This window comes from Nematocida displodere (genome assembly GCF_001642395.1).
Source record: "Nematocida displodere strain JUm2807 chromosome Unknown 3, whole genome shotgun sequence".
Classification (NCBI taxonomy): domain Eukaryota; kingdom Fungi; phylum Microsporidia; genus Nematocida; species Nematocida displodere.
In genome coordinates, this window is record NW_027138158.1 from 134,268 (window position 1) to 147,078 (window position 12,811).

General features: G+C 47.7%; 9 protein-coding genes across 9 annotated transcripts; 5 read left to right on the forward strand and 4 right to left on the reverse strand.

The window, feature by feature from the left end:
* Nucleotides 1-66: 66 nt before the first annotated feature.
* Nucleotides 67-1,686, forward strand: NEDG_01021 (kinetochore protein NDC8; the record flags this gene model as incomplete). Its single annotated transcript, XM_067688439.1, has 1 exon — nucleotides 67-1,686. One exon carries the CDS (start codon nucleotides 67-69, stop codon nucleotides 1,684-1,686), a length of 1,620 nt encoding a protein of 539 aa, XP_067543627.1.
* Nucleotides 1,687-1,749: 63 nt separating this feature from the next.
* NEDG_01022 (seryl-tRNA synthetase) lies at nucleotides 1,750-3,057 on the forward strand (the record flags this gene model as incomplete). Its single annotated transcript, XM_067688440.1, has 1 exon — nucleotides 1,750-3,057. One exon carries the CDS (start codon nucleotides 1,750-1,752, stop codon nucleotides 3,055-3,057), a length of 1,308 nt encoding a protein of 435 aa, XP_067543628.1.
* A 21-nt stretch (nucleotides 3,058-3,078) lies between these two features.
* NEDG_01023 (uncharacterized protein) lies at nucleotides 3,079-5,145 on the reverse strand (the record flags this gene model as incomplete). Its single annotated transcript, XM_067688441.1, has 1 exon — nucleotides 3,079-5,145. The coding sequence occupies one exon, from the start codon at nucleotides 5,143-5,145 to the stop codon at nucleotides 3,079-3,081; it is 2,067 nt and encodes a 688-aa protein (XP_067543629.1).
* A 173-nt stretch (nucleotides 5,146-5,318) lies between these two features.
* Nucleotides 5,319-6,638, reverse strand: NEDG_01024 (uncharacterized protein; the record flags this gene model as incomplete). The annotated part of the gene is made up of 1 exon (XM_067688442.1): nucleotides 5,319-6,638. The coding sequence occupies one exon, from the start codon at nucleotides 6,636-6,638 to the stop codon at nucleotides 5,319-5,321; it is 1,320 nt and encodes a 439-aa protein (XP_067543630.1).
* A 74-nt stretch (nucleotides 6,639-6,712) lies between these two features.
* On the reverse strand, nucleotides 6,713-8,029 carry NEDG_01025 (exosome complex exonuclease RRP6; the record flags this gene model as incomplete). Its single annotated transcript, XM_067688443.1, has 1 exon — nucleotides 6,713-8,029. One exon carries the CDS (start codon nucleotides 8,027-8,029, stop codon nucleotides 6,713-6,715), a length of 1,317 nt encoding a protein of 438 aa, XP_067543631.1.
* A 24-nt stretch (nucleotides 8,030-8,053) lies between these two features.
* Nucleotides 8,054-9,202, forward strand: NEDG_01026 (uncharacterized protein; the record flags this gene model as incomplete). The annotated part of the gene is made up of 1 exon (XM_067688444.1): nucleotides 8,054-9,202. One exon carries the CDS (start codon nucleotides 8,054-8,056, stop codon nucleotides 9,200-9,202), a length of 1,149 nt encoding a protein of 382 aa, XP_067543632.1.
* Nucleotides 9,203-9,424: 222 nt separating this feature from the next.
* Nucleotides 9,425-11,395, forward strand: NEDG_01027 (uncharacterized protein; the record flags this gene model as incomplete). Its single annotated transcript, XM_067688445.1, has 1 exon — nucleotides 9,425-11,395. The coding sequence occupies one exon, from the start codon at nucleotides 9,425-9,427 to the stop codon at nucleotides 11,393-11,395; it is 1,971 nt and encodes a 656-aa protein (XP_067543633.1).
* A 34-nt stretch (nucleotides 11,396-11,429) lies between these two features.
* Nucleotides 11,430-12,113, forward strand: NEDG_01028 (uncharacterized protein; the record flags this gene model as incomplete). Its single annotated transcript, XM_067688446.1, has 1 exon — nucleotides 11,430-12,113. One exon carries the CDS (start codon nucleotides 11,430-11,432, stop codon nucleotides 12,111-12,113), a length of 684 nt encoding a protein of 227 aa, XP_067543634.1.
* Nucleotides 12,114-12,208: 95 nt separating this feature from the next.
* NEDG_01029 (uncharacterized protein) lies at nucleotides 12,209-12,679 on the reverse strand (the record flags this gene model as incomplete). Its single annotated transcript, XM_067688447.1, has 1 exon — nucleotides 12,209-12,679. One exon carries the CDS (start codon nucleotides 12,677-12,679, stop codon nucleotides 12,209-12,211), a length of 471 nt encoding a protein of 156 aa, XP_067543635.1.
* Between the last annotated feature and the right edge of the window lie 132 nt (nucleotides 12,680-12,811).

A 12,811-nucleotide genomic window follows, 5' to 3' on the forward strand; every position in this document is an offset into this window, starting at 1 on the left:
TTAAGGGGGACCTTGACTTGGAGGGAGCAGCAAGCACAACCCCACCCAACAAAAACTTTTTAATAAATGAGACGAGCTACCATGGCAGGAGCGCCCTCAAAGCACTCAATCTCTTTTGACACGGGAAGAGCAACGTTCACAGAAGATCCAAGAAGAAAGCAGCGGAATGTAAGAGATAAGCAGTACCAGACAGAGGCGGCCCATGGAATAGTAGACTTTCTTGCAGGGAAGGAGTACGACATGCCTGTGAGCATTGGAGTCCTTCTCAACCCGTCCCTGAAAGAGTTCCAGCGAATTTTCAAGTTCATTCAACAGTTTATTGACACGACATCAGACTTTTCGCGGAAATTTGAAGAAGAGGTCATCATCTTTCTTAAAGGCATCAAGTATCCATACGCCTCAGAAATCAACCGAAGCCAGCTTGTTGCAATTACCCCACACACCTGGCCCGTTCTTCTGTCAATGCTGGCCTGGCTAGTAGCGCTCGTTCAAACGCTTGAGGGCCGGGCCATGCTCTGCCAAGAAACCGGCGTAGATGAAGAGTCCCGAAAGATCTTCTACCAGTACCTGTACAGTGAGTACTCCGCGTACATGGAGGGCCGGGACAGTGCCAGCACCGGGGGGCAGCAGGTTGAGAAGGCCATATCCGAAATCAACCAAGAACGCCTGAAAGCTGCATCCGAGATAAAACAGTCCCTTGAGGCGCTGAAAAAAGAGATATCAGCACTTAACGACGGGGCAAAAGAGATCCAGCAGTTGGAGGAGAAGAAGTACCAGGTGCAGAATGACCTGGAGAAGCTAGAATCGCTGAGAAAGCTTAACGAAAACAAGCACGCCAAGTACAGGAAAGCGCTTGAAGAGGCGCAGCAGGTGCTCAGTAAGATAGTTAATGAAGCCTCATCCACCCAAAAAGCCAGGAACGACCTTGAAGATGAAATCAAAATGCAAACAATCAAGCCCGAAGATCTAGAAGAAATGATTGAGGAGCGGGACGCGCTTATCAAAGCGCTGGACGAAACCAAGAGGGCCAAAACCACGCTTCTCAAAGAAATTGAAGAGCTGAACAAAAAACTGCGGGCTCTGGTAGAGGAGGCTGAAAGGTACCTCTTTGACCTCACCAGTATGCCTTCGGGTCTGGAAATATGCCTTAAGGTAGAGAAAACCCGGGTTTTCACCGACCTGGGGGAGTGCAGCGAGTACGAAGTAACTGGAAACATTGAGGCGGAGCACCAGCGAGCTAAAGAGGTTTTAGAGCAGTTGACTAAAACGCTTACCTCCCTAGAAGAAAGACTTGAAGAAGAAACCGAGAAGCACACGGGACACCTAGAGGCACAAAAGGCGCTAGGTGAAGAAATACGCCAGAAAGAAGAAAGAATCAAAGTCCATGCCCAGGTTTATGTTGAAAAAAAAGAGGCCTCCGAGGAAGAGTACCGGCGAGCAGTGGGGCGGGTGGACAAAGCAGAAACCGAACTTCTGAAAATTCTTGCAGAAGGTGATAACGGACTTTTCCAGTGTGAGCAAAACCTTGAAAGATTAAAGATAAAAAAGGGAAGAGCTGCCAGCCAGATAGCTGCGGAGGAAGCAGAAATACAGCGAGTTGCTGCCCTGGTTGCTGCCAACCTCCAGGGCCTCCAGGAAAGAACGGCCGAGGCCTACACCGCACTAGGCCTGCCAAACCCCCAATAAATAGCCCAAATGTCTGAAACCTCGAAACCTCGAGAACATAAATTATTTTATATTTGCCCCCTCATGATAGACTTGGCACTGCTAAGAACACCAGAGGGGATAGAGCTAGTGAAAGCAAGTGAAATCCGGCGGGGAAACAAGACGGACAGAGTTGATGCAGTGGCTTCTCTCATTGAGAAAAGAACCAAGGTAAGATACGAGCTGGACCAGCTAAACAAGCAACTAAATGCCCTCACGCGCGAGGGAGCAAAGTACTTCAAGTCAAAGGAGGTAATGGAAGGCAAAGAGGAGCTGCTAAAACGCATTTCCAAGACCAAGGAGGAGCAGGCAGCCTGTGCCAGCAAACTTTCCGCCCTGGAGGCAGAAACAAACAGTCTTTCGGGGGGAATCGGAAACCTTCTAGACTCCAACGTTGTAACCAGTGATAACGAAGATAAGAATCCCGTTATTTTTCTGCAAGACCTAAAAAGGAAAGAGTTTTCTCCAGTGGTTTTTCTTCCATTTGACAAAGTACTTGAAAGACTTGGGGCTACCGATACAGAGCGAGGCGCAAAAATCTCAGGGCACCGAGGATACTTCCTTAAAGACAGCGGGCTCATCCTGGCCCAGAGTCTCATTCGCTACGGAATGGACTTTTTGAGAAAAAGAGAGTATTGCCTTATTCAGACACCATACATGATGAACAAGGAGGTAATGAAGAAAACAGCACAGCTCAGTGACTTTGATGACCAACTTTACAAGATAGAGGGGGCCAATGAGGCCTATCTTATCGCAACCTCAGAACAGCCCATTTCAGCCCTGCACTCGGACGAGTGGCTGAGAGACGCTGAGCTGCCAATTAAGTATGGGGGGTACTCCACCTGTTTCCGAAAAGAGGCTGGGGCCCACGGAAAAGACAACCGAGGCATTTTCAGGGTCCATCAGTTTGAAAAAATTGAGCAGTTTATTATCACAGCACCTGAAGAAAGCCCCAGCGAGTTTCTAGCGATGGTAGAGCGGTCCAAGGACTTTTACGACAGCCTTGAGCTCGGGTTTAGGGTGGTGTCAATCGTTTCAGGTGCTCTAAATGATGCAGCCGCCATTAAGTACGACCTTGAAGCCTTCTTCCCGGCCACCCAGAGGTACAGGGAGTTAGTTTCATGCTCCAACTGTACCGACTACCAGAGCAGGGACCTGAACATCCGTTTTGGTTTTGTTGATGGAAATGAGTCGTCTAAAAAGTACGTTCACATGCTCAACGGAACCCTTTGTGCTGTTCAGAGAACCCTGTGCTGTCTTCTGGAAAACTACCAGACAGAGGGCGGAGTGATGGTTCCTTCCGTGCTTGTTCCCTATGTAGGCGAGGACTTCCTGCCATACATCAATGTTTAGGTTGGTGACAGTCCGTGGCCGTTACTTCTTTTTCTTATCTTTTTTAGCAAAGACAGATTGGGTGCCTCTTTTTACTATCTCTGCCTGTGCCAGTTTGCAGTTGGAAATGATTGCCAGCTCCATATCGCGCGGATTGATGCTGTGGATGTACTTTTTCAGGGCCGGGGCATCCGCCTGTGCCAGTGCAAGCACTTCTTTGATAATCATTCCTTTTTTTGCCTTACCTGGAAGTATTTTATACTTTAACCCGGAAATGTCCTTATATGGACCAATAAATGGCATGGCATAGTCTACCTCTTCGTCATTTGGCTCGGTGGTAAAGCCTGTAAGCTTTCGGTCGTTATCTTGGTCTCTGTTCTCGGTATCTGATAGCTTGTAGATGATTGAGAAGCCGTACTCTAGGCGGTGGGGGTGGTAGAACTCCTTCTTGCCCGAGACCATAAAGCTTCCCTGGGTGAGGTACTCTCCTGCCGGCGCTGTTTTGCTTACTTGGTCGCCCCTAACTGAGAACACACTGGAAATAACGCCTTTTTCCCAGGTTTTTGATAGACACATGGCCATGGATGCTGCCGTGCCTTTTGTTTCTTCCGTGGCGTCTTTTCCAGCGATTACACTTGACCCTCCCTGTATGTCGGCATGGAAGTAGTAGTCTGTCTCTTTCAGGTACTTTTTAACTAGTATTTCGTTTTGTTTGGCATCTCGGCCCGCAATGATAAGGTCGTTATCTTTGGTAACAAACCAGTGGAACTTTTCAAACCAGTGGATTGGCCTGCTGACTTTCTCAAACTTAACTGTTGTCTTTTTAATCTCCTCTCCTTTCTGGTTGCTTTCTGCCAGGGCTGCTCTTGCCTTGGTGGCCTTATCTTCTGTTTTTTTGGCCAGCTGGAAAATTTTGCTGATCTGTTCAAAGATAGAGGACGTGTAGCTGATTTCAATGTCCTGCCCTTCTACATGAAGAACCACCTTCTTTTTGGCGAAGTCAACCTTCCTGATCATTTTGGCAAGTGGGTTTGTCGCTTCTGCTTCTTTTTGGAACCGCCTAAACTCTTCCCCGGTGACCCCCGAGGCAACCGAGTGGGTGATAATCCCGACGGCTGCCTGGACACTCTCCTGGTGCTCGGAGAGGGCCTCGGCCTGGGACCGGTGCCTAGCTATTTCGGCAATTTTATCTTTCAAACTTCTTTCCTGGGCCTCTCTGATCTTCCGGTTTTTTTTCTCAGCGGCGGTTTCCGTTATCACTGGGGTGGCAAATGCGGCATCCATGGCAGCTCCAAAACCGGCTAGAACCTTTGTTCTCTGTTGTTCTTCTGGGCTTTGCAGCTTCCACGGCGTGAAAGACACTGCCCGAGCCCCGTCATAAATGATTGTTCCACAGTCTCCAACGTTTGTGAGCTCGGTGAGTATGTCTTCAAAGAACTCGCTGAACACCGTTTCAAATGCTTCCCCATTCTCCTCTTGGGCCTTCAAAACCTTTTCCAGCGTCAGCGGTGTTTCTGCGCTGAGCCTTTCCCCAAAAACCTTATTCATTCTAAAAATAACGTCATCAATCACCGTTCCCGAAAGGGAAAGAAAACTGCCTATCTTTTTCTTTAGCGTGTCCCCCGGAACACTTGCAAATCTCTCAAGGCTGAGCTCTAGCTGTGGCTCGTTCATCATGTACACCGAGTCCTTGAACATGTCCAAGTGCTCGACTGGTCTCATCAGGTTAAGAATAACTGAGTGCTGGTTAATGAGAATGATGTTTCCATTGGCATACATCTCAACAACCAGGACAAGCGGCCCTTCTGCTGAATTCATGTGAATTGCAGCTATTCTGTCAAAACCTAGCTGTCTCACTTTTTCAACCCGGCAGTTGTTGAGAGCCCTTCTCAAGAACATGGCATTGGGGGTGAGGTTGATTTTCGGGTGGGTAGCATAGGTTAAGTGAAACTTGCTTGGCGGGTCTATTAGCAACTGCTCTTTGTTGCTAAACTTAATGAGAATGGACTTTTTACTGATGCTGTATACTGTCTTAATGTGCATGCCTACAATCTTCTGGCATTCATTAACGCCTGCGCGTATATCAAGCCATGAGAGTCTTCCTTTCATTTGCAGAAAAAAATAGCAGTAGAATTTAAATGGCTCTGTGGGTTGGGCCACACCCGAACACTAACCCGAACCTGAACCTTCAATGATTGGATTCTTGCGATGTACAGACTAGACCCAAACCAACCAATACCTAGGATAGTTTATTTATCTCTGGGGCGTATGTATGCTCAAGCCTAGGTTGCTTGAACGGCTATGAGATGATGCTCTATTGATCTGTTAGTGGCTAGGATCTTCTGGGAGTATGCTAGAAGAACTGTTTTATGGATGGTTTCTGTTTTGATGTAAGGAATCGCTGCAAAGGCAAACGTGCCCCAGGCAACTATGCCAAGGTACATAAAGTAGGTTGGGTTGCAGAAAAGCGTTGACGATGTAATAATTAGTGTAGTGGGCAGACAAATGGTCAGGAGAGAAAACACAGACACAAGTCGGGTGCTGCGCCTACTTGAGGAGGTTTTGAAGCTATTGGAAAAGCTTTCTCCGTTTTCAATAAAGACCGTCTTTAAAGCATTCACGGCGGCACTGGGCGTCGTTTCAAACAAAAAACTGCCAATCAGCACCGTTTCTAGGCCGTATAGCCTGTAGAAGTACCACATGGGACACGTTCGCGCAAATTTTTCCTCAATTAGCCCGTGCATCCCCGCACTCCACCTCTGGTACCAGATCAGGCTTTTAAACACATCTACTGCCCCGAACAGTATCGATAAAAGTCCAAGATAGGAAAAAAGCCCTATCTTTTTCAGCGCATTCATAAAAGAGAAGGAAAGGTTCCTAAAGTCCTCATTGTTCGCCGGCGAGGTAATGTCCATCAGTGTGTTGACACTGTTAACTGCAATGTATAGATAAAAGAGGATATAGTGGGTCCAGATCACGCAAAACATCATAAACAGACAAACCACGGGCCTCCAAATAAAAAGGCACTCTAAGGTGGCAGCAACTGTAAGAAACCCGAACACAAGCAGATACAAGAGAACAATCACAAACTCAACCCCTGACCTGTCCATCCCCGGGCTGGTAATGTCTCTAGCAAGATTGACCCGAACCGACATAAATATCTCTACGGGGCTAAGGTCAATAAAATTCACCAAGTAGACCAGAACAATCTCATTGAAGAAGCCGGACTGGATAGTTATCCCCAAAAGAAGGATAATGTCATTGTCTATACCGAAAGCAGAGCAGCCCACCAAAAAGCAGACGACAAATACATCGACAACCACGGCATAAACAAATATCTGCTTAACCAGATTGTACCTATAGGGATGGCCCTTTCTGATGAGCGATTTAGGGGACGAGCTGTAGACACATATAAGTAGGTAGATGAAGGTGAATATGAAAATTAAGTATGGATTGTGTCCATACCCACAATTAAGCGTGTTAAGAAAGTTGACAAGAACAAAGCCACCAAAGTTGCCCATTGCCAGCGCGTAGTACACCGCCCAAACTGCACCGTATCTGTCCAGAACGTGTGCAAGCCTCTCTTCACGGGCATCTCTCATTTCAGCAAAATTTACACCCCAAAAATTACTAAATGATAAACAATTCAAAAATTCATTTGATGGGTGGAGCCAATCTATCGATCTTTCAGAGCATCTAAATTAAAGGCGCTTGGCCGACCTGCTGGGTGGAGCACTCTCAAAAAGTTGTTGAGGTTGGCTTTAAAAAGTGAGCTGATCTTTGGCAGTAAAGAAAAAACATCTTCGGGTGTTGTAGGCATCTGTTTGAGAAGGGTAGTTACTTGCTTGCTGGTTAGGATGAAGTCGGGGCTTTCATCTTCCTGCTTGGCAATGAACTCTCGGAGAAGGAGCACTTCTTTGAGCGAGTGTGTGTTTTCAATTTGGTGGGTGGAGGCAAACTCTTCTGGTGTAATTGGTGAGTGTTCTAACGGTTTGTCGTTGAACGAAATATTGAGAAAAGTTTGCAGAAGCAGCTGCTGGGAAATGACTGCTGCAAGAGGAATCAGGTACTTAACGTCATTTGTTAGCTGTGTTTCTATTTCCCTGGTAAGCGTCCGATACCTCCAGTCAATCAGGTGGAACTCTTTGTGAATCTGGACGTTTAGGTAGAGCTTGATCATCCGGTTGAGGAGACAAACAGGCATAGAGGCCTGCGAAAGGACGGCAACGTCGAGGGCCAGGGGGACAGACCGCCCAAAGTCTTTTTCAATCGCTTTTTTCTTCTTTGGGAGCTTGTAGAATATCTTAACGGTTTTTTCGCAAAACAGGAAGGTCATGTGCTCTGAAACGTTTCTGAGTGCTAGCATGTCAAAGAGATAGATCTGCTCCTCCGTTGACGCCTGGATGTAGCAGATAAACCCTTTGTAGCTTCGGAAGCTGTGGCTTTTTACATCGACGCCAATAACTGCGTGTTTGAGTATCTCAGCGTTAGCTGCCTGGAGGTCCTCTTTTGTTTCGACATGCACCACCCGCTTGGGCGGTGTAGGGCTTGCTTTGGCAAGCAGGGGGTGGATTCGGGTTAGTTCGGCGGCAGACAGAGGAAACTGGGCAATTAGCTGCTCGGGGCCCGTGTTGGCGCAGGTGTACTTGCTCTGTCTGTCTTTAAAGTCAATTTGCGGTCTTGGGATGTTTGTTGAGAGAATAAACCGTTTTTCTTGATTGGTGATAAGAACGGTTTTTTGGGTGGGCAGGGCAGGTACAGAAAAGGTGTCGGCGCATATTTGGTGGATTGTTTCCAGCGCCCTCTCAATGGCAGCAATCGCCTTCTCCTCGTTTATGCTAAGCGCTGCTATTCCTTTTTCAACTAAGAGATTGCATGCGCCAATTTTGTCTGCCAGGGCGTCTTCTGGCAGAAGCAGCTTTTCTTGGGCAACCAGGGTCTTGTTCCTCTCAAGGGTCCTAAGGAGTTTGCTGGCTTGCTTCGTGAGGGTCATTAATGGAAGAAAAATTTGCACGCTATGAGTTTACAAAGAAAGAAAAGCGGAGAAGACTCCAAAAACAAAGCCAAATTTGGACGAACAAGCTCGCACAATCTAGCCATTGGAATTGTGGGCCTGCCAAACGTTGGAAAGTCCTCGCTTTTTAACGTAATGACGGGATTGCAGGTTCCAGCAGCCAACTACGCCTTCTGCACGATTGACCCTGCAGAGGCAAAGGTAAGCGTGAAAGACAAGCGTTTTGACGACCTCTGCCAGATATTTGCCCCCAAAAAAAAGACGCCTGCATATTTAACGGTTTTTGACATTGCAGGGCTGGTAAAGGGCGCATCTGAGGGCCTGGGCATGGGAAACAACTTTTTAGAGAACATCAGGCAGGTGGACGGCATCTTCCACGTGGTTAGGTGCTTTGAAGACGACTCAATCGCCCACGTAGACGACACAGTTGACCCCATTCGCGACTGTCAGGTAATTAGCAATGAGTTGCGCCTGAAAGACCTTGCAGATGGAAAGAAGCGGCTGGACATTGCCCGAAAAGATCTAAAGTCCAAAAGCGCCGACAAAGTGCTCAAGCTCTACATCACGGCCCTTGAGAAGCTGATTGAGGGTCTTGAAAGCGGCAAAGATGCGAGACAGGTAGACTTTTCCAATGACGAGATTAAAGCACTCAAACCACTCAATCTTATAACGGCTAAAAACGTTGTTTACCTTGCAAACATAAGTGAGCAACGGTTTAGACAACAAAAAGCGCCGACACTTGCCATTAAGCTGAGAAAGTATCTTTTAGAAGCTGACCCCGAAGCACCGTTTGTTCTGGTCAGTGCAGGCATCACCGGGGAAGAGGCGATGGCCTACGTTGACAAAGCTATCACAGCAGGTTACGAATCTCTGGACCTTAGCAACTTTTTCACTTGCGGGCCAGGAGAGGTGCGTAGCTGGACCATTCGAGAGGGAACCCTTGCACCAGATGCCGGGGCGGTTATTCATACAGATTTCAAAGTTGGCTTTGTTGCTGTGGATGTTATGACCTACGACGACATTATGGAGCACGGCAACGAACAGGACGTAAAAAGCAAAGGTCTTTGCCGGCTGAAGGGCAAGGACTATCCCGTAGTAAACGGCGACATTCTACACTTCCGAGCAGGAAAGGTCAATCCTTCTAAGAAGTGAGCAATAAAGATATTCGAATCCCAGTATCACCCAGCACTACCCGGCACAACCTGTCACCACATAGCCCCACAGTAGTACCTGAACCTTATTTGATCAGTTTTTCGGGCTGGTCGGGCTGCTTCGGGTTAGTTCGGGTGTTGGGTGGATAGACAGTGGCCAGTCAGTGGATAGACAATGGGCAGACACTGGCCAGAGATAAATTTGTTTCTTTATTTTAGGCCTATGCAGAGAAATGGCGTAATAGCTGTCTCTGGTGATACAAAGGCTGGGAAAGAGACGGTAATTGAGGTACTTACCAGACAAGCCTTGGTAAGGGAGAGAGTGGAGAAAATGAGGGGTCAGGGTCTCTTTTTGAAGACAGCTAGCAAAGAAACGGACCTGAAACGTCTAGAGTATCTATACATTCCCTCGCAAACAGAGTTTCTTTGCTCGGGGCTCAATGCGCTGGGTGGTGTAGATGCCTCGCTCATTGTGCTGGACGTTGAGGTAGGGCCCACCCCTTCATCCAGTGCCCTGATTGGGCGGTGCATTCAGCTGAACATTCCCATTCTTCTGTTTCTGAACAAAATAGACAGTTTACTGCAACACGGTACCCTTTCCGGTGCAGCCACCACCCTCTTTGCTTCCTGTGAGCGTCTCATTGCACACCTCTCTTCTTTTTCGGGACAGCCGAATCATGCACCCGATCCACCACCAATTCAAATGTGTATCGGTTCGGCAAAGTATAAGGTTTTGGTTTTTCTTGGAAAAACAGAAGAGTACTTTGAGAGCAAGAACGAAATAGCACAGAGCCTGGAAAACCTAAAGAACATGATAAACATCACCCAAACACACCGAAAAACCCTCAAGCAGTATGTCTGGGAAAACAGCTACCTTGATTTAATAGACAAAGAGAGTCCAGGTTTTAAGAGCAACAAAGAGGTGTCCACCGCCTCTGATCTTCTCATCAACACGAGGCAGTGCTACTCTCTCCACCATCTACTAAACGACCTCTTCAAAAAAACCTCTAGCTTACCCAGCAACCACACCATGCTTGGGATTAGCTTGGTGGGCGGTATACCAGTCATGGTGGTTAGAGAAGCGCCAGGGAGTAGCACAGTTCATTACTCACGGGGCAAAGTAGAGGGGGTGTGCAGCGAGCTCAGAATAGCCAAAGAAAAGACGCCAGAGAAGGAAGTGCTTGTCTTCGAAGTTTCTGGTCTACTGTTGGTGAAGGACCAAACCACAAGGATCGCCCCCCACAGTCATCTCATGTTCGTTGAAGTACACAATGCTACCACCGAAGAGATAGAAAAACTAAAAATAACTGCCTTGCCATATCCGGTAACACTGGTTATAACAACCAAAATTACTGTATACGGAGCAGGGCCGTTTGCACTCGACTGTTTCATCTATGCGGCCAAAGACCTTCTTCGCCAAAAGCACCTGCACCTGACCCAGCCTCTGTATCACATAAGAAAAACCCCCGAACAGGCCACTAGCCATACACTGGCAGTAGCTAATGGAACTATTTCGTTTACTATGGAGCGATGGCTACCAAAGACCGACCCCGCCACTCCCTACCTTGATTTAGACCAAGAGAATAGCTGTGTTTTAACAGCGTCTGCTTCAGCCAGTACGTACCCTCCCGAAACACTCAACCATTTTCACGAACTGTTCACCAAAGCTCTCCAATACATTGGCAACTCCAAGAACGCACTCCCGATCGCCTATCTTCACGTTGCGGTCTCTGCCATCGCGCCTAGCGCCAAGAAAAGTGCCAATCTGATAGACCTGGTCACACTTCTTCAAAAACAAGAGTTTTTGTTCCTGGAGAAGAAGGTGCGCCTCTCTCTCTTTGCACAGATGACCAGTACCTCTTTTTCTTCTCTTTTAGTCAGCACACTTCCTTTTAAGGCGTCCCATCAGCTTGGAAGAAAAAGCATCCTAAAACTTTGTGCTGCCAAGAGCCAGGGAAAACTAGTCTCATTCGACAAGCCGGGACGATTTATCGCATCCCCCGTCTTTGAGCTACCTGCCTCCCAGGTCACCCAGCTTCTAGCTCTCGGACAAACACTTTTCACCCAGGCCATCTACACGCTCCAAGACCTAGGATATGCCCCGATAAAGCGCACGGCAGCACCCAAGTATCCCGAAACACTCCCGGAAGAAACAATCCTTCTCCCTCTTACCAAAACAGGCCACAAAGCTTAGTATTACAAACACGGCAAGTTACTAAAAATTTTCAATGAATCTTGGAGTGTCACTCGATGCAATTATCGAGAAGAGAAAGAACAAAGACCTTAACAAAAGAAAGAAGCAAAAGAACCAGCGCACAAGAACCGAGAACGCCAACCCAAACACCCAGTCAGAACAAGCCTCAGAAGCTCCCAAGACAGAAACCCAGTCAGAAGAGCCTCGTAAGCTCAGCAGACAGGAGAAAATAGCTATGCTCAACCAAGCAGAAGCAATCACGCCAGCAGACATTCGAGGCATCAGCGAAAGCGAGCTAAAAGAGGTTTTGAAGGTTGTTGTAAAGATTTTAAACACCATTCCTTATGAACAGGTAAAAATAACTGAATTCCCCCAGGACAGAGATCCACAACAAAATGCTGGGGCAGGGAACAAAACACCAAACAAAAGACGCGATTCCAAAGAGAGAAGCAAAAACAACCGCCCCACTAACCGCCCAGATAACTCTGAAGACGAAACAGAGCATGTTTATTCCCAGGAAGACAAACCAACCCGTGGCAGACGCCAGGGCAGCGGCCATGGAAGGCCCCAGAACAGGTCCCAAGAAGGTGCCCCAGCCAAGAGCTATGGAAGGCCCCAGAACAGGCCCCAGGGCAGACCACAAAACAGGGAAAGAGGCGAAGGTCGAGGCGAAAGATCTAACAACCGCAACCAATTCCCCACCCGATCCCGAAACTAACCCTTTCCAACCCGAACATCAATAAAGCATTAGAAGCAAACCTAGGCCTATGCCTAAGACTGGCTGTCAGTGTGCCTGAATAACCTTGGGCTGCGCTACAGTGATCCGTGGCCTGCGTTACAGTTGTTGCGCCCGCTACAGTGGTCCGTATCCAGCTGCCTGAACTTTTCCTTGATAGTATCGGGGTCTGTACATTTTAAGGATACTACTTCATTCATAACGGAAATAACTTGGTCTCTAACTATTCCAAGATGACTGTTGCTTTTGGCCTGGTCCCCCAAAAGAGAAGCTATGGTTTGGGCCAAAACCATCCAAACGTCTTCTTCTGCCGAGTAGTCGTTGTCAGTGGTGCCCAGAAGCACAGATGCTCTCAGGTACCCTAAAAAGAAGGCTAGCAGATCCTGGTGGTCTTGAAACATCCTTGTGGTTGCTTCTGTGCAGTCAAAAATCGTTTGGTCCCGCTTTTCTCTCAATTTCTCCATCATACGGAGAGCGTCCCTCTCCCTGCTTTCTCTCTTCATGATTTCTCTTTCGTCTTCCTCTTCGCTGCAGATGGAAAGACGCATACAAACCACTGCAAATTTTTAGTCTCTTGTTTATTAGTGTTCCAAGTTTTCCGGTTTTTTCAGTCCCTCTACGGCAGGTACCCCTGCAACACGTACCACAACGTACCTGTGCCCCTGCGGCACATGCCACAG